This window comes from Hyla sarda, chromosome 7, assembly GCF_029499605.1.
Source record: "Hyla sarda isolate aHylSar1 chromosome 7, aHylSar1.hap1, whole genome shotgun sequence".
Lineage (NCBI taxonomy): Eukaryota > Metazoa > Chordata > Amphibia > Anura > Hylidae > Hyla > Hyla sarda.
Window position 1 is genome coordinate 225,083,611 of NC_079195.1, and position 19,732 is coordinate 225,103,342.

General features: G+C 42.5%; 1 protein-coding gene across 17 annotated transcripts in view; it reads left to right on the top strand.

The window, feature by feature from the left end:
• The window catches only part of DOCK7 (dedicator of cytokinesis 7), a 211,460-nt gene that overhangs the window by 97,228 nt on the left and 94,500 nt on the right, over positions 1 to 19,732 (top strand). For all 17 annotated transcript variants that reach the window (XM_056532871.1, XM_056532874.1, XM_056532880.1 and 14 more), the window contains exons 15-22: positions 3,003 to 3,120; positions 3,196 to 3,266; positions 4,848 to 4,986; positions 5,077 to 5,178; positions 7,140 to 7,226; positions 11,784 to 12,015; positions 12,214 to 12,378; positions 13,687 to 13,856. In XM_056532871.1, coding sequence (XP_056388846.1) covers positions 3,003 to 3,120; positions 3,196 to 3,266; positions 4,848 to 4,986; positions 5,077 to 5,178; positions 7,140 to 7,226; positions 11,784 to 12,015; positions 12,214 to 12,378; positions 13,687 to 13,856 — 1,084 coding nt within the window. The remainder of the gene's footprint in view (positions 1 to 3,002; positions 3,121 to 3,195; positions 3,267 to 4,847; positions 4,987 to 5,076; positions 5,179 to 7,139; positions 7,227 to 11,783; positions 12,016 to 12,213; positions 12,379 to 13,686; positions 13,857 to 19,732) is intronic.

Sequence of the window (19,732 nt, forward strand, 5' to 3'; positions counted from 1 at the left end):
TGCGACCATTTCTGTAAACCAGACAGGACACAACACGTAAATGAAAGCGTCTTACAGGAGTTATTAAAGGAGTATTCCATGGAAAAACTTATTTTTTTCATATCAACTGGCTCTAGAAAGTTAAACAGATTTGTAAATTACTTCTATTAGAAAATATTAATCCTTCCAGTACTTATCAGCTGCTGAAGTTGAGTTGTTCTTTTCAGTCTGACCACAGTGCTCTCTGCTGACACCTTTGTCTGTCTCAGGAACTGTCCAGAGCAGGATAGGATTGCTACGGGGATTTGCTGCTACTCTGGACAGTTCCTGAGACAGACAAAGGTGTCAGCAGAGAGCACTCTGGTGATTGAAAAGAACGACTCAACTTCTGCAGCTGATAAGTACTGAAAGGATTAAAAAAAATGTAATAGAAGTAATTTTTTTCATGGAATACCCCTTTAATCGCTGTGTGTAAAACAGACAACACCACTGCTGCTGGGACATGTATTTCACATACAACATACCGGATATGGTACATAAAGCGTCGCCGATTTGCCGGAGAATCTTATGTCCACGTCTGCTAGGCTAGAAACTCATTCGAGGTACCCTGCAGAAATCATCTGTTTGGGGGTATGTATCAACTTGCATGCACGTCTGAAATTGCATGCGCAGTGTTTTTTATTTTGTGTATGAACGGGATTTCGGAATCCCATTAATATCAATAGGCAGTAAATTACGGCGAAATTTACAGAATTAAAATGTCCAGTTTTCCGGCAGCACCCCGCAGGTGAAAATACAGGGGTACTCTATTCCCTCAGCATCCGGAACATTTAGTTCTGAACGCTGGGTGCGGGCTGCGGGGGTCGTGACGTCACGGCCACGCCCCCTCGTGACATCGTTGCACACCCCCTCAATGCAAGTCTATGGGAGGGGGCGTGGCGTCCGCCACGCCCCCTTCCATAGACTTGCATTGAGGGGGTGTTTTTTTTTTTTAAATCAACTGGTGCCAGAAAGTTAAACAGTTTACAAATGACTTCTGTTAAAAAATCTTTACCCTTCCAGTACTTATCAGCTGCTGTATGCTACAGAGAAACTTATTTTCTTTTTGTCTTGTCCACAGTGCTCTCTGCTGACACCTGATGCCCGTATCAGGAACTGTCCAGAGCAGGAGAAAATCCCTATAACAAACCTATGCTGCTCTGGACAGTTCCTGAGACGGGCATCAGGTGTCAGCAGAGAGCACTGTGGACAAGACAAAAAGAAAATAAGTTTCTCTGTAGCATACAGCTGCTAATAAGTACTGGAAGGATTAAGATTTTTTTTTATAGAAGTCATTTACAAATCTGTTTAACTTTCTGGCACCAGTTGATTTGATTTGATTTTTTTTTTCCATGGGAGTACCCCTTTAATTTCTCACCATGTCAGGATCTGTGCTTGCAGTCAGTGAATGGAAACATGTACATCTAGATCAGTGTTTCCCAACCAGGTTGCCTCCAGCTGTTGCAAAACGATAGCTCCTAGCATGCCCAGATAGCCTTTGGCCAATGTTTTCTAACCAGGGTGCCTCCAGCTGTTGCAAAAGTCCAACTTCCAGCATGCCAAAGGCTGTCCGGACATGCTGGGCATTGTTTTGCAACAACAGGAGGCACCCTGGTTGGGAAACATTTCTCTGTTTTCTAGCGCCACCTACGGGCACATTCCTTTATTGTCAGCATAATTTTATTTCTTTTAATTTTTTTGTATCCTTTTATTTCAATCAATAATATATATTTGGATTTTTTTTTATAATGTTTTGCTGCTGTGTTTTTGTTACCGTACTTAGTCTTCCTTAAGTGTATCTGTCCTTTTAAAACATATATTTTTTTGACTTGTCCTAGATATTGAAAGACCATCCCATAGACTTACATTTTAAAAGGGTACTCCGCCCCTAGGCATCTTATCCCCTATTTAAAGGGGTACTCCTGTGAAAAACTTATTTTTTTTTTAATCAACTGGTACCAGAAAGTTAAACAGACTTGTAAATTATTTCTATTAAAAAACCTAAATCCTTCCAGTACTTATTAGCTGCTGAGTATTACAGAGGAAATTCCTTTCTTTTTTGAAACACAGAGCTCTCTGCTGACATCACGAGCACAGTGCTCTCTGCTGACATCTCTGTCCATTTTAGGAACTGGCCAGAGCAGCATATGTTTGCTATGGGGATTTTCTCCTACTCTGGACAGTTCTTAAAATGGACAGAGGTGTCAGCAGAGAGCACTGTGCTCGTGATGTCAGCAGAGAGCACTGTGTTCCAAAAAGAAAAGAATTTCCTCTGTAGTATTCAGTAGGCATCGACCGATATCGTTTTTTTAGGGCCGACACCGTTAATCTTTGGAGGTTAGGGCTGATAGCCGATAACGTATACCAATATTCCGGTATAAGTTATCGGCTATTTACCCCCCCCCCCCCCCACACACACACACACCATTGCAGATCATTGATTTAAAGCGGGCGCTTTAAATCAATGAACTGCAGCGGCTTTTTGCGGTGCCATAGACCGCCGCCGCCAGCCACCCGCTTCTCTCCCCCTGCCTGTCCGGGGGTTCTGAGTCTTATCACCGCGACCACGAAGTTCGCTCCTTGCACAAGATGACATGGGGTGCTGCAGAAGAGATCGCGGGGGTTCCCAGCGCCGGGATCCCCGTGATCAGACATTTCATCCCGTATCGCTTTGAATAGGGGATAAGATGCCTAGGGGCGGAGTACCCCTTTAAGATTGTCTCAGTCACGTGACTAAGAGCTTGGAGAGAGAACGCACTTTTCACATACGTCTCCCCTTCTTGTTATCAGTCGGGGTCTGCGCACGGACATTGAGCGATCCAAACTTTTGTCATGTCTCTACAACATACCAAAAGTTTCTTAAAGTGACAGAGGCCCATTTAGGCCAATCAGCATTGCAAAGATTGATCATGTGACTATACTGGCATTGCTAAACCAGTTACATTTATTATACCATAATTGTCTTTCTTTCTTTTATTCTGCAGGAACATCCTGTACGTTTATCCCCAAAGCCTTAATTTTGCAAATCGACAGGGGTCAGCGAGGAACATTACAGTAAAAGTGCAGTTCATGAGCGGAGAGGATCCCAGTAACGCCATGCCGGTAAGTGACAGTCTCCCATCATGCATCTCGGTATTGTTGGTCTCATATATTCACCATTTCTATTTGCACATTTAGGTGATCTTTGGAAAATCAAGTTGTCCAGAATTTTCGAAAGAAGCGTACACTGCTGTCGTCTACCACAACAGGTCAGGGTTTATTTTTTATTTATTTTTTTATTGACAGAATTTGAGGGGTGCGCCTTATGAAAGGCAAGGGGCTACGCGGAGAGTTTTTGTAGCGCAACCATAAAGCTGCAGCTGTTTTTTCAATAATTCAAGGTGCACTCAACTGGTGACATAAATTTAAATTTAAAGACACAAATAACTTCTATTTAAAAATCTTAATCCTTTCAGTACTTATCAGCTGCTGTATGCTCCAAAGGAAGTTGTGTAGTCTTTACAGTCAGTCAGACCCATATAAGGGCTTGTTTTTTGCGTGACCAATTGTACTTTGTAATGAAAACTCTCATTTTACCATAAAATGTACGGCGAACCCCAAAAATAATTTTTTTAGGGAGGAAATTTAAATGAAAACCACAAATTTTGCACATTTTGGAGGGTTTCGTCTTCACACTGTACACCTTATGGTAAACATTTAGACAGATTTGCAAATAACTTCTATTTAAAAATCTTAATCCTTTCAGAACTTATCAGCTGCTGTATGCTCCAGAGGAAGTTGTGTAGTCTTTACAGTCAGCCACAGTGCTCTCTGCTGCCACCTCTTTCCGTGTCAGGAACTGTTCATAATCGGAGAGGTTTACTATGGGATTTGCTTCTGCTCTGTACAGTTCCCGACATGAACAGGGGTGGAAGCAGAGAGCACTGTGGTCAGACTGGAAAGACTACATGACTTCTTCCTACAGCAGCTGATATGTACTGAAAGGGTTAAGATTTTTAAATAGAAGTAATTTACAAATCTGTATAACTTTCTGGCACCAGTTGATTTGGAAGAAAACAATTCTCTGGAGTTTCTCTTTAATCGTTCTTATTATAAGGAAGGACCTTCCAATCAGCTGATGTATGTCCTGGAGGAAGTCATGTAGTCTTTACAGTCATACACAGTTCTCTCTGCTGCCACCTCTGACCGTTTCAGGAACTGTCCAGAGCAGGAGAAGTTTTCTCTGCAGATTTGCTCCTGCTCTGGACAGTTCATATATGCAATATTTCCTTACACCCCTGCTGTGCACACATTTTATGTCCCAATTTTTTACCCTTCCTAATTGGATAGTAATGTCCTTACTATTAAAGGGTACCTCTCATCAAATAAACTTTTGCTATATTTTAGATTAATGAATGTTGAATAACTTTCCAATAGCATGTTAATGAAAAATATGCTTCTTTCTATTGTATTTTTACCGATCAATCCTGTCAGCAAGCATTTCTGACTCATGCTGGAGTCCTAAACACTCAGAGCTGCCAGCCTGCTTTGTTCACAGCCAAACAGGCTGTGAACAAAGCAGGCTGGCAGCTCTGAGTGTCCTCCTTTGTGAACAAAGCAGACTGGCAGCTCGTAGTGTTTAGGACTCCAGCATGAGTCTGAAATGCTTGCTGCCAGGACTGGTAGGGAGACCCCTAGTGGTCATTTCTTCAAAGTGGAAAATTAAATAGAAAGAAGCATAATTTTTTAATAACATGCAATTGTGAAGTTATTCTGCATACATTAATCTATAATATATCAAAAGTTTTTTTCATGAGAGGTACCCTTTAATGTTAATAAAATCCATTTAGGTCTCCGGACTTCCATGAGGAAATCAAGATCCAGCTGCCGGCCACGTTAACAGATCATCACCACTTGTTATTTACATTCTACCATGTCAGCTGCCAGCAGAAGCAGAACACTCCTCTGGAGACTCCCGTTGGTTATACAGTATGGACCATTATATTATATCACATTATATGGAGACGTTTTGTCTTGCGGATACATTGTAACCCTCGTTTCTTTTTTCTTTTTACCTAGTGGATTCCGATGCTGCAGAACGGCCGCTTGAAAACTGGACAGTTGTTTCTTCCTGTGTCCTTAGAGAAACCCCCACAAGCTTATTCAGTGCTTTCCCCAGAGGTCAGGGCCTGTAATTTATGCACCTCCCCCCTTGAGTATATTGCTGGATAGTGTCGGCTCTGTTAGGCTGCATTCACATCTCGTTTTTGCAATACGGTTTCCGTATCCGGTTTCATTGAAAAAAAAAACGTATTGAACCGTAGTGCAAACCGTATATATAGACATTTCATTGTAAACCGTATGCCAACCGTAGCATCAGGTTGTGTACGTTTTGCACCATTTACGGGTTTATACGGTTTTTAACGGTACATCAAACTGTAGTCTACTTCGGTTTTGTGTCCCGGTCAAAAAACGTATTTAACCTGTATACGGTTATTTTACAATGGAGTTCTATGGTAACCATATAGAACCGTATGTGCGTACGGTTACATCCGGTTTGCACAATACTGTTTTTCATTTTTTTTTTGGGGGGGGGGGGGGGGGGGGAATTCTATAAAAAAAGAAAAACTTTATTTAAAATGTTGACAAACATAAAACTGTATCCATTTTTTTTTCAATGAAAATGTATAAAAACGTATGCAAACGGACATCCATTTTCAAACCGTATACGGTTTTTTAAAACGTGAGGAGGCATATACGGTTGCAAACATTTTGGCCCGGTTTGGAGACGTTTTGTGTACAGAAACGGGATACGGGACCCGAGATGTGAATGCAGCCTTACATGGGTTGTACCAAGAAAGACACTTGTCACTTATTCATTGGATATATGCTAAGTGCACAGCTATTTATTATTCTCTGCATTTCAGTAGGCGGTACCAAAGCTGGGCTGTTTGCCAGTAGTACACACACAGCACTTCCTTTCCCTTGCTTCTATAGCCAATCACAGCACAGCACATACTCCCCTCTGGTATACCATGACATAGTGCTGGAGAAAATTCACTGGACTGAACAGGCTGGCTGATTATTTACACAGTACAGTACTTGATATCATGTGGAAGAAGGAAGGATTACTGAATCATTTTACATGGGTTTAAATGGTGCTATGGGAATGGAAATAAAGCAACAGCACAGCAAGGATGGGGTTATAACTAGCACTGAGCTGTTGCTGAGAAGCTAAAGGGAGGGGAGATTACACTGCAGCACTGTGGACATACAGCAGTAGATTCACTGGTGGTTACACAAGGGCTTTATTGGTGGTCAGAGATGTGAGAGAAGCCTTGATTTACCTTTGAGGAACAGTATGGATCATCATTAGCAGGCAGACTGGTTCTACTTGCAGGTACACAGCCCAAGCTTTCTCTTCTCTCTAGCACAGTATTTCCCAACTAGTGTGCCAACAGCTGTTGCAAAACTACAACTCCCAGCATGCCTGGACAGCCTTTGGCTGTCCGGGCATGCTGGGAATTGTAGTTTTGCAACAGCTGTAGGCACCCTGGTTGGGATACACTGCTGTAGCACATAGTACACCCCACCCCTACTTCCTTTAATAGCTATGTCCTGATCTAAAGAAAATAGTAGGCAGCACTCCAAAATTAAGTAAAGCAAAACTTGTGGTTTATTCCATGATGTAGTAGACAACGGTCTCTTGCCTCGATTTTCAAGTGAAAATGTCCTGATCTAGCTATTACTAGAGACAGAATTCCCCTGACAACAGGCAGTGGACAGATTACAAGGAAGTGATACACCTAGTGGTCAACACATTACAGCAGTTTTTTCTGGGGTTTCAGAGTCCTTTTTGGAAGTGATTTACACATATGTTAGGGATCGCATTGGTTATCAATTAGAGGAAAGTTGTTTGAAACAACATCGACAATTTATTTTAAAATCTAAAACCAATAGATTCCCTTGGATGAATTTGATGCTTTGTCATTCAGAATGTTGCTCAAAACAGTCATGTGAATAAGAACTTACTGTAGTAATATACTGTGTCCCACAAAGCGCCCCCTAGTGGTGACTGCAGGCAGCCACATTTTAATTGTTTAACTTATGAGATTAATTTCAGTGCCTTCTCGATTTCTCAGGTCCCGCTACCTGGCATGAAGTGGGTTGACAATCATAAAGGAGTGTTCAATGTGGAGGTCGTCTCAGTTTCTTCAGTTCACACACAGGTGGGTTAAATAACAAAAAATCCATTCTTGTGCAGTACAATACATGGCTGAGATATCAGTAAGAATCTGAAGCAAAATCTGTCACCTGAATGAAGACTTTGGTGTGGATTTTGCCTCGGCTACATTTAAAGTGATAAAATCTGCTGTGAAATTCTGAAGAAAAAAAAAAAGTGAGCATTCTGCATTCTATGAAAATCATCATCATATGTAAAATCTTATCCATGTGCATTTTACTGGAATCCCCAGAAGATTTTTTGTTTGAAATTTGCAGTGGATCTGCCATGTGTGAATATAGTAAATTCAGGAAAATGAAATGTCAGGTTAAATACAGCGAGATAAGGTAAACTCCCCAGTACAGGTCACCTGTTTAACCCAGGAAGAAGTACAGGTCACCTGTCTAACCCAGGAAGAAGTACAGTGCCGCCTACAAAAAAATCTAACTAGACAAATGACCAGGCCCAGATGGCATTCACCCCCATGTTCTAAAGGAATTAAGTACTGTAATAGACAGACCCCTAATGTGGTGCCAATATTTAAAAAGGGGTCAAAAGGTGACCCTGGCAATTACAGACCTGTTAGTTTAACCTCCGTTGTATGTAAATTGTTTGAGGGTTTTCTAAGAGATGCTATTTTGGAGAATCTTGATCAAAATATATGTATGACTCCATATCAGCATGGATTTATGAGGGATCGGTCCTGTCACCTGATCAGCTTTTATGAGGCGGTGAGACTGGACCAGGGGGAATCACTGGATGTCGTATATCTGGATTTTTCCAAAGCATTTGATACTGTACCACATAAAAGATTGGTGCATAAAATGAGAAGGATGGGGCTGGGGGAGAATGTGGGTAAGTAACTGGGTCAGTGATAGGAAACAGAGGGTGGTTATAATTGGTACTTATTCTGATTGGGTGACTGTTACTACTGGGGACCACAGGGGTCCGTCTTGGGTCCTGTCCTATTTAATATATTCATTAATGACCTTGTAGAGGGGTTGAATAGTAAAGTAGCAATCTTTGCAGATGATACTAATAGACTTGCCCCCTCCCGTAGGCTTGCATTGAGGGGCGTTGCCGTGACGTCACAACCCCGCTGCCCGAACCCAACTTTTGTAACTAAAGGTTCCGAACGCTGGGGCAGTGGAGTACCCTTTTAAGTCCAGGGTCAACGCATCAGTCTACCAGGAGATTTGAGCACTTCATGCTTCCTTTCCTTTTGAAGTTGCATTAATGGAATACAATGGACTTTTGCACGCTATTCAAATTTTTTGCGTTTCACCTGTTCATGGGGGTTTGATGCAGATTTGCAGATATGCCTGGACCTACCCCAATCTGCTGTCTGATAATCCAGAGTTTTGTGCTGGTAAAATAAAGACCATTTTCAGTGGTCCCAGTGCAGTCCAATACTCTTAATTTTGTGCATTCAGTTTCTATGCAAACTTAAAGGGGTACTCCAGTGGAAAACATTTTTTTTTTTAATCAACTGGTGCCAAAAAGTTTAACAGATTTGTATATTACTTCTATTAAAAAATCTTTTCCCTTCCAGTACTTTTAAGCAGCTGTATGCTACAGAGGCAATTCTTTTCTTTTTGAATTTCTTTTTTGTCTTGTCCACAGTGCTCTCTGCTGACACCTCTGTCCATGTCAGGAACTGTCCAGAGCAGCATAGGTTTGCAATGGGAATTTTCTCCTGCTCTGGACAGTTCCTGATAGGGGCCTCAGGTGTCGGCAGAGAGCACTGTGGACAAGACAAAAAAGAAATTCAAAAAGAAAAGAATTTCCTCTGTAGAATACAGCTGGTAAAAAGTAGTGGAAGGGTAAAGATTTTTTAATAGAAGTAATTTACAAATCTGTTTAACTTTCTGGCACCAGTTGATTTTTTAAAAAAGTAATAAAATTCCACTGGAGTACCCCTTTAAATGTTGTCATGTTAAGAGACAACAAACATATCCGGAGTAGTCTGACCTGAAATCATACTTTAATACTGGTACATGATGGATCTCACTAAGACAAGAGATCGTGCTTCAAATACATGCAGGTTTTATTAAATAAATACATATATGAATAAATATCATGACACAGGGCCCTGGTGAAAGGAAAATATTAAAATAATATAAAATATTAAAATAATATAAACAATCAGAAAACATGTATATTGCTCACTACTAAATATGGAGATGTTATGACATTTAATTCACAGAATTAAATGCCCGAGAATGCAATGAATTCAGTGAATTAAAGGGGTACTCCCGTGGAAAACTTTTTTTTTTTTTTTAAATCAACTGGTGCCAGAAAGTTAAACAGATTTGTAAGTCACTTACTATTAAAAAATCTGAATCCTTCCAGTACTTTTTAGGGGCTGTAAACTAAAGAGAAATCCAAAAAAGAAATGCATTTTCTCTGATGTCATGACCACAGTGCTCTCTGCTGACCTCTGCTGTCCATTTTAGGAACTGTCCAGAGCAGGAGGAAATCCCCATAGCAAACCTATGCTGCTCTGGACAGTTCCTAAAATGGACAGCAGAGGTCAGCAAAGAGCACTGTGGTCATGACATCAGAGAAAATGGATTTCTCTTTAGTATACAGCCCCTAAAAAGTACTGGAAGGATTCAGATTTTTTAATAGAAGTGATTTACAAATCTTGTTTAACTTTCTGGCTCCAGTTGATTTAAAAAAAAAAAAAAGTTTCCCACGGGAGTACCCCTTTAAATGTCATAACATCTCCATATTTAGTAGTGAGCAATATACATGTTTTCTGATTGTTTATATTATTTTAATGTTTTCCTTTCACAAGGGCCCTGTATCGTATTTATTTATAAATGTATTTATTTTAATTGCATGTATTTGAAGCGCGGTCTCTTATCTCAGTGAAATCCATCATGTACCAGTATTACTGGTGATGTCATTGAGGTTTAGATATATTTTATATTTACTATTTTAGCTCTTACTGACACCCAGGGTATAGGTGTACATCCAAATATACCTCGGTTATCATTTAATTGTGAGCAGCACTCCAATTAGATTTTTTTCACTGAAATCATACTTTCCTTTTGCTATCTTCTACTTCCGTGTACCCCAGCCTATGAATCTCTAGCTGTTGAATAACTACAACTCCCAGCATACCCTGACAGCCGCATTTCACATGTTTTGATACAACTGGATATCTGATGGTTTCGGAACACTATCCCACATCTTGCTCACCTACCAAATATACGTGTAAATTATACATGCATAATATGGGACTAAAGAAAGGGGGCTGTGAGTGCACGTCAGACTGCATGGGGTTTGTTGTAGTCTGTTACTATGGAAACACACAGGTCTGCTTTAAAGCTGTAAACACAAATTGATAGATTTTAAAATATTTTCTCCAGGCTGAGATTCCAATGGTGGCCGGCGCAGACCACAGGGACGGTGTCTGTCCCCATAGCAATGTATTCTGACGAAAGTGTGAACAAGCTTGTCCTTTTGGTGGAGCTTTCCCCTACCGAAATTCCCTAGTGTGCACTGTGCTGCTGACTCCTATTGACAGCAATGTGACTCTGCGGCACCCGAATTTCCAAGCAGAATTTCAAAGCGGAATTCCGCACGGAACTTCCATAGTGTGAATCCAGCCTTAGGGTGCGTTCACACGCTATTACTAGCAGCGGGTTTCCTGCTGCGAGTTACTCTACCATTGATTTAAATGGGTCCACAGACAGTCCGCAATAGTGACAAATTTACGGACTGTCCGCGGACCCATTCAAATGAATGGTAGCGTAACTCGCAGTGAGCTTCCCGCAGCGAGAAACCCGCTGCTAGTTACTAGCGTGTGAATACATCCTTAAAAGGGGTTTTCCAGGATTACAAAAACACAGCTGCTTTCTTACAGAAACACCGCCACTCTTGTCATCTGGACATTTGTGGTATACCAGCTCGGTTTTATTGACGTGACATGGAGGAAAACCGTCAGTCTGTTCACCCATGCTAAACCCAATACACTGGCATATAGTGCGAGTGAACAGGAGTCCAACAAGGCGTCACTTATTTAAATATGTGCAGTAGGTCCTTAAATATGTCCCCCAGAAGATGCTCTGCTAAATTCAGTGAATCACGCACTGGGGGGCGGGGCTGAATCTCGCACTGGGGGAGGGGCACCGCCCACTCAATTTACATATTCCTTGTCTGTAACTCCACTTCACTAGGATTTGGAGTCACAGACAAGGAATATGTAAATTGAGTGGGCGGAGCCCCTCCCCTGCGCGTTTCCCTAAATTCAGCAGAGGATCTTCTGGGGGACATATCACAGGACCTACTGGACATATTTAAGTAAGTGACCCCTCGTTGGACTCCTGTTCACCCGCACTATAACCCAGTGGGTTTAGTATGGGTGAACAGGCTGACAGTTTTCTTTTAATACCTCACCTAATATATAAATTATTATTAGCATTATTATTAATAATGATCATTTTTATTATTATTGATGCCAATAATAATTATTTATAATTAATATTTTTTATTATTATGTTATTTATTTATTTAATTATTCATTTGTTTATTTTTATTTATTTATTTTTTGCAGGATCAGTCCCTTGACAAGTTTTTTGCCCTGGTTCACGCTCTGGACGAGCACATGTTCCCCGTCCGTATCGGGGATATAAGGATCATGGAAAATAACTTGGAGAGCGAGCTGAAGAGCAGCATCCTGGCCTTAAATTCAGCGCAGCTGGAACCGGTTGTGCACTTCCTCCACCTCCTCCTGGACAAATTGATTCTCCTCGTCGTGCGCCCGCCGGTCATTGCCGGTCAGATCGGTAAGTGGAAAAAGCTCTTGCAGTTGTGGCTAGATAAAGATTAATGGCCGAGCCCGTACAGCGCGTCCATAACGTTTTATGACCACCGCGTTTGGCGTCTGGGGTTGGGATTAAGACTTTACACGTTTAATGGACAGAGACTTCCTTGTGACAAGTTCTCTCCTCCTGATGGCGCCATAAAACTTTTGTTCTTGTTAGTTAACTTAGGTCAAGCGTCGTTTGAAGCCATGGCTTCCATCACCAATAGACTCCATAAAAACCTGGAAGGAAATCAGGACCAACACGGAAGGAACAATCTCCTGGCGTCTTACATACACTACGTGTTCAGGCTTCCAAACACCGATCCCAACTCGCCATCCCAAGGTAATCTAATGGTAGAAATTCTAATACTCCTTACCGTTTTGTGTCTAGAGCGCGTATGCGTAGCCGTGTGTCTCCATGGTTAGGCTGGGTTCACACCACATTTTTCAAGTACGTTTCCCGTATACGTTCTCATTATTGAAAACGTATGGAACCGTATTGAAAACCGTATACATAGACAAATAATTGAAAACCGTATGCATCCGGTTGCGTACGGTTTGCTTGCAGTACGGTTTTCTCCCGTACTCAAAACCGTGGTTGACCACGGTTTTGTCTCCGGTTTAAAAACCGTACTGCAACCGCATACATTTTTTATTTTTTTATTTTTTTAACATGGACGTCAATGGGAAACACACATGTATACGGTTCCATACGGGAAAATGTATACGGTTTTTACTTTGCGCATTTGCATCCTAAAGTCCCCACCCAAGACCCTTCCATTAAAAATGTTGTGCATACAGAGAGTGCCCAGCATGTAAGATCCTACGCATTAGCTATAAAAACTACCAAAGAAAGATAGGCGTATATAGATCAAAAAGTATTTACATTTTATTGAACATATATGCATCAAAAAGACATACATTTAAAATCACAAAAATACGTAATAACAGAGAAAAGTCTGCAAGGAGGCAGAATAGGAGGTCTGCTGGATATGTAACTACACAAATCTAGGCTGAACAAACATACAGCATATCCTATGTAAACTATATATCCTATAATACTGCAGTTAGAGATAAACATAATAAATACAATAGAGTAATAAGGGTATTCAAGGTATCACCTAGTGGGGGCACAGTAGGACCTCCAACACCACCCAACGTTTCGCTTTGTTTGCTTCTTCCGGGGCGTAATGTTGGGAGTTGTGGTTTTACAACAACTGAAGGCACATTGGTTTGGAATCACTAGTCCATTTTGTTTACAATTTTGTACAATTTCAATTATATTGACTTCAGTATGTGCCCATTAAATTTCCCGACAAGCCTGCAGTTCTCTTCTTTTCCTGTGGGAGCGCTGTACTGTGAAAAATTCCTCTCTGTCTCTCTCTGTCTCTTTCTCTATCTTTCTCTGTCTCTCGATCTCTCTCTGTCTCTCTCTATTCTCAGTCCCTCTCTGTCTCTCTCTCTTTGTCTTTCTCTCTCTGTCTCTTTCTCTGTCTTTCTCTCTCTGTCTCTCTCTCTCTTTGTCTCTGTCTCTCTCTCTTTGTCTCTGTCTCTCTCTGTGTCTCTCTCTCTCCCCCTCTGTCTCTCTGTTTACACCAGTATTAACCTGGTAATTTATGTTTCTATATGGATTTTTTTTCCCCCCCCTCAGGGCCTGGAGGTCTCGGAGGATCAATGCACTACGCCACAATGGCCAGGACGGCAAACAGACCGGCCAGCCTAAACCTGAACCGCTCCAGAAGCCTTAGCAACAGCAACCCTGACATCTCTGGGACCCCAACCTCTCCCGATGACGAAGTCCGATCTATCATCGGTAGTAAGGTAACATAAGCCTGTAGTCTCTATATAGTAGATCAGGGGTAACTACAGACTAAAAAAAACTACAACATATCAATATGACAAAAATATGGGGATGCTTATTGCATACTGTGTTATAATTAAGTTTAATATATTAACTGTGCAAAGTGAGCTCCCCCTAGTGGTGGCTGCGTTCAACTAGAAACTTATCATTGAAAGGTTTAATATCCTTATCAACAGTATAGGGCAGTGTTTGTCATCCAGGGTGCCTCCAACTGGTGCAAAACTACAACTCCTAGCATGCCTTTGGCTGTCCGGGCATGCTGAGAGTTATAATTTTGAAACAGCTGAAGGAACGCTGGTTGGAAAACACTGGGATAGGGGATAAGTGTCAGATTGCTAGGGGTCCAACCACTGGAGTAACCCCTGTAATATAATGCTTATCTCCTATTCTCTGGATAGTGAATAAGTTTATTACATTCAAAATAACCCTTTATCTTCAAGAGCTCTGTATTAGAGAAACGGGTTTAAGACTGATAATAAAAAAAAATAATTGCCATATAAATAAAATAATATTCACACTAAGTGGCTGTTCATACGCAACACATGTGGTGCAGAAATTTCTGAATGCACAGTTGAAAGAAATTTCAACAGCAGCAACAAATCTGCCGCATATGAATTCACCCTAAAAGGGTACGTTCACACAGGGGCGGATTACCTGCGGAATTTCTGCAGCGTATTTACTGCCGAAAATCCGCAGCGGATTTTTCTACCATTGACTTCAATGGGTAAGCAGAAAATCCACAATAGAGGCAGATTTGCAGATATTTTAATTTTGAACCATTAAAGTCAATGGCACCAAAATCTGATTTTGCACAGCAAATACGCTGCAGAAATTCCGCAGGTAATCCGCACGTGTGAACATACCCTTAGGGTGCATTCACACGGGTGTATTTGTCAGTGGATTCGCAGCTGCGGATCCGCTGACAAAGGCCCCTAAAGTGCTGCCCTCTTTGTGCCTGCTAATAGTGGCAATCCGCCGCTACCAGCAGACACACTGCAATGTGCGAGTTACCCTGCAGTGTACTCACACACATCGCAGCCGCTCTCTGTGTAGCTCAGGGAGCCTGGGGAGCGGCCGGGATGTGCGGATACATTGCGACTCACACTTCACAGTGTGTCTGCTGGTAGCGGAGGATTGCCGCTATTAGCAGGTACAAAGAGGGCAGCACTTTAGGGGCCTTGTGAATGCACACGAAGAGTGCGTTCACACGTGCGTATTTTTGCTGCAGATTTTGATGCCCATTGACTTCAATGGGAAGCAAAATCTGCTAAAGCAAATCTGCAGTAGATCTGCAGCAGAAAATACGCACATGTCAACGTACCCTAAGGGTACGTTCACACGAGCGGATTTACAGCGTATTTTACGCTGCGGATCCGCTGGTGAAGGCCCCGCTCTATGCTGTCTTTAGATGTGCCTGCTTGTAGTGGCAATACGCCACGATGAGCAGACACACTGCAGCGATGTGCGCGGCGTACTTGCACATCACGGCCGCTCTCCCTGCTCTGAGCTAGGCAGAGAGCTCCCGCGATGTGCGAGTATACTGCGACTCGCACATCGCAGTGTGCACATGTAAAGACAGCATAGAGCGGGCCTTCACCAGCGGATCCGCAGCAAAATCCGCTGCGAAAATCCGCTGCGAAAATCCGCTCGTGTGAACGCACCCTTAGGGTACGATCACACGGGTGGATTACCTGTAGATTTTCCGCTGCATATCGACTGCAGAAAATCTGCAGCAGATTTCTCTATCATTAACTTCGATGGGTCAGCAGAAAATCCGCAATAGAGGCAGATTTGCAGATTTTCCTTTGAAACCATTGAAGTGAATAATAGCAAAATCCGCTGTGGATTTTCTGCAGCAGATACGCAGCGTAAAATCTGCAGGTAATCCGCCCTTGTGAGCATAACCTAAGGGTACGTATAGACATGTGCCTGCTCGTAGTGGCAATACCCCGCTATGTGCAGACACACTGAAGCGAAGTGCGAGTCGCCGCGCATGCGCGGTGTACTCGCACACGTCGCGGCCACTCCCCCTGCTCAATGAGCCAAGCCGAGAGCTGCCGCGATGTGCGAGTATACTGCGCATGCGCCCGGTGACTCTCACATCGCAGTGTGTCTGCTCGTAGCGGCGTATTGCCGCTCCGAGCAGGCACATGTAAAGGCAGCATACAGAGGTCCTTCAGCGGCGGATCTGCTGCGTAAAATCCGCTGTAAATCCGCTCCTCTGAACGTACCCTAAGGGTGTATTCACACGCACAGTATCCAGCGCATTTTTGATGCTGCAGAGTTCAATGTAAACTAAATGACTGCACACAGCTTCAAATCTGCAGCTTCCGATCCTGCGCAGGATACTGTATGTGTGAATAGACCCTGAAGGGATATTCCTGCCATGTGGGGCCAGAGTGGGGGCCCCTAAACTCCCCATTTGGCCTCCATACCATTCATTTCTATAGGACTTATAGGAAATAGTGGGGCAGGCGGGCGGGAAGACGTGAGCCCTTGATGTAACACTGACCTGTATTGCACATATGAGCCATAGTTGAAGAGTCTGAACAAACCTGCAGGTTGCATAATCTCAAGTCAAACACCCTTGACCTCCGCGAAAGGTCGAAGCCATAGATGAAATTTAGCCAGGACATTGCAGGATGAACTGGTTTTCTCTGGAGCAGCGTTTCCCAACCTGCGTGCCTCCAACTGTTGCAAAACTACAACTCCCAGCATGCCCGGACAGCCAACGGCTGTCCGGGCATGCTGGGAGTTGTAGTTTTGCAACAGCCGGAGGCACCCTGGTTGGGAAACACTGATCCAGAGGGTTTTTTTTTCCCCCTCTCATTGCACATAAAACAATTTCCTTTCACAACCAATGATTTATTTATAGGGGGCCAGAAAATTACTGAACTTATTTGGGGTAAGACTTTTGTTTTTTGACGCATATATCAAATGCTTAGTGTCCTCCTGCCCTTTTGCTTTTGACAAATACATTTATTTTTTTGACAAATTTATTTTTTTTACAAATTTATTTTTTTTTACAAATAAAACATTTTTTGACAAATTAATACATTTTTTGACAAATAAATACATTTTTTGACAAATAAATTAATTTTTTGACAAATACATTTATTTTTTTAACAAATTAATTTTTTTGACAAATTACCGTATATACTCGAGTATAAGCCGACCCGAGTATAAGCCGAGACCCCTAATTTCAACCCAAAATCCCAGGAAAAGTTATTGACTCGAGTATAAGCCTAGGGTGGGAAATACCTCATCCCCCCCTGTCATCATCCAGACCCGTCATTAACATCCTCATCATCATCCCCTTGTCATCATCCCACACATCCCCCCTTCATCATCCCCTTATCATCCCACACATCCCCCCTTCATCATCCCCTTGTCATCATCCCACACATCCCCCCTTCATCATCCCCTTATCATCCCGCACATCCCCCCTTCATCATCCCCTTATCATCCCACACATCCCCCCCTTCATCATCCCCTTGTAATCATCCCACCCCCCCCCCTTCATCATCCCCACCCCCCTTCATCATCCCCACACCCCCCCTTCATCATCCTCTTCTCATCATTCGCCCTCAGTGGTCTTCAACCTGCGGACCTCCAGAGGTTTCAAAACTACAACTCCCAGCAAGCCCGGGCAGCCATCGGCTGTCCGGGCTTGCTGGGAGTTGTAGTTTTGAAACCTCCGGAGGTCCGCAGGTTGAAGACCACTACGGCCTTCAACATCATCCAGCCCCCTCTCACCCCCTTTAGTTCTGAGTACTCACCTCCGCTCGGCGCTGGTCCGGTCCTGCAGGGCTGTCCGGAGAGGAGGTGGTCCGGTGAGGAGGTGGTCCGGGCTGCTATCTTCACCGGGGGCGCCTCTTCTCCGCGCTTCCGGCCCGGAATAGAGGCGTTGCCTTGACAATGACGCAGAAGTACGTTGGCAATGAACGCACCTCTGCGTCGTTGTCACGGCAACGTGACTATTCTGAGGCCGGGCCCGAAGCGCTTAGAAGAGGCCTCCCCGGTGAAGATAGAAGCCCGGAACCACTATCCCACCGGACCACCTCCTCTCCGGACAGTCCTGCAGGACCGGACCAGCACCGAGCGGAGGTGAGTACTCAGAACTAAAGGGGGTGAGAGGGGGCTGGATGATGTTGAAGGCCGCAGTGGTCTTCAACCTGCGGACCTCCGGAGGTTTCAAAACTACAACTCCCAGCAAGCCCGGACAGCCGATGGCTGCCCGGGCTTGCTGGGAGATGTAGTTTTGAAACCTCTGGAAGTCCGCAGGTTGAAGACCACTGCGGGTGGGGGAGTTCACTCGAGTATAAGCCGAGGGGGGTGTTTTCAGCACGAAAAATCGTGCTGAAAAACTCGGCTTATACTCGAGTATATACGGTAATACATTTTTTGACAAATTAATAAATTTTTTGACAAATAAATATATTTTTTGACAAATTAATACATTTTTTGACAAATAAACACCATACTTTCTGGTTTTCAATATGCTGAAATAAAATTAAAAAAAAAATAAAATCCTAATTAAGACTTTTTACTGGATTAAAAGAAAAAAAAATGTAAGATGATAATAATAAAATTTATAATAATAAAAAATATAAGAATGAAAAAATTGTGTGTGTGTGTATATATATATATATATATATATATATATATATATAGGGGAATATGCAAATCAGCTCATTGCATCACCTTTTCAGGCAATGTTCCCTGGTATCAGCTTAGCTCCAGTTACGGAATATAAAAAGCTAATCGGGATTAATGCCAAGCCAGAACTCTCTCTCCAGAAGGAAAGAGTACCCATTAATTATTCATAATTAGCATTATTTTGATTGCTTCTGTTATTTTTCAAATAAGCAATAATACAAATATACAAATATAATATTATTATTACTCAAAAAATTATTGCAAACCTATAGAAAAATCCACAATCCCACTAAAGCTGCATCCTACCCGTTGTCTTTGATATTGAAGGTAAGTGACACTTTGGGCTCCTTCACATTACGGAATTTCATAGCGAATTGCACTTGCAGCTTGATCCCATTGAACAGGATTCTGTTGCTCAGTTCACACTACGGAAGTTCCGGAGGCCATGGATTCCGCCGGAATATTGAACATGTAGTTGTAGTGGACAGGACAGCGCTTACTGTTCACAGCAGATTCTGGAGGGGCTACTGTAAGTGGAATTTGCCTGGAATTTCCTTTTAGAAATTTCATGCACAAATTCCGTAGTGTGAATGATCCCTTACGGGAATAAGAAGGCCAAAAGGGCAGCTAGTTGCACACCTAAAAAAAAATACATGTGGCCTCTGTTACCGCTCCCATAGGAATTGTTATCCAGCCAAATGTAATGGTTGATCTGCTTAGTTATGTTGGGATTCGCCACCTCAATGTGGCATTACATAACTTGCAAAATTCACCTTATGGAACTCTGGGGGAGCTGGGCCGTCCCCTATCTGGGAGCTAAGAATGTCTTAAAATAAATAATAATAAAAAAATAATTTATAAAGGTGTTTTCCCACCAACGACACTCATCACTTATCTGTAAGGTAGAATGATTGTCAGGGTCCTACCACTGATGAGAACAGTGGGTCCCCCGTGTCCCCCCTCAATTGAATGGAGCAACAGTCAGAAATGCAAGCTGCAGTCCAATTCAACTCCACAGACTTATCAGTTCAGCGCTCATCCTTAAAGGGGTACTCTGGTGGAAAACATTATTATTATTATTTTTTTTTTTTAAATCAATTGGTGCCAGAGAGATAAACAGATTTGTAAATGACTTCTATTAAAAAATCTTTACCCTTCCAGTACTTTTAAGCAGCTG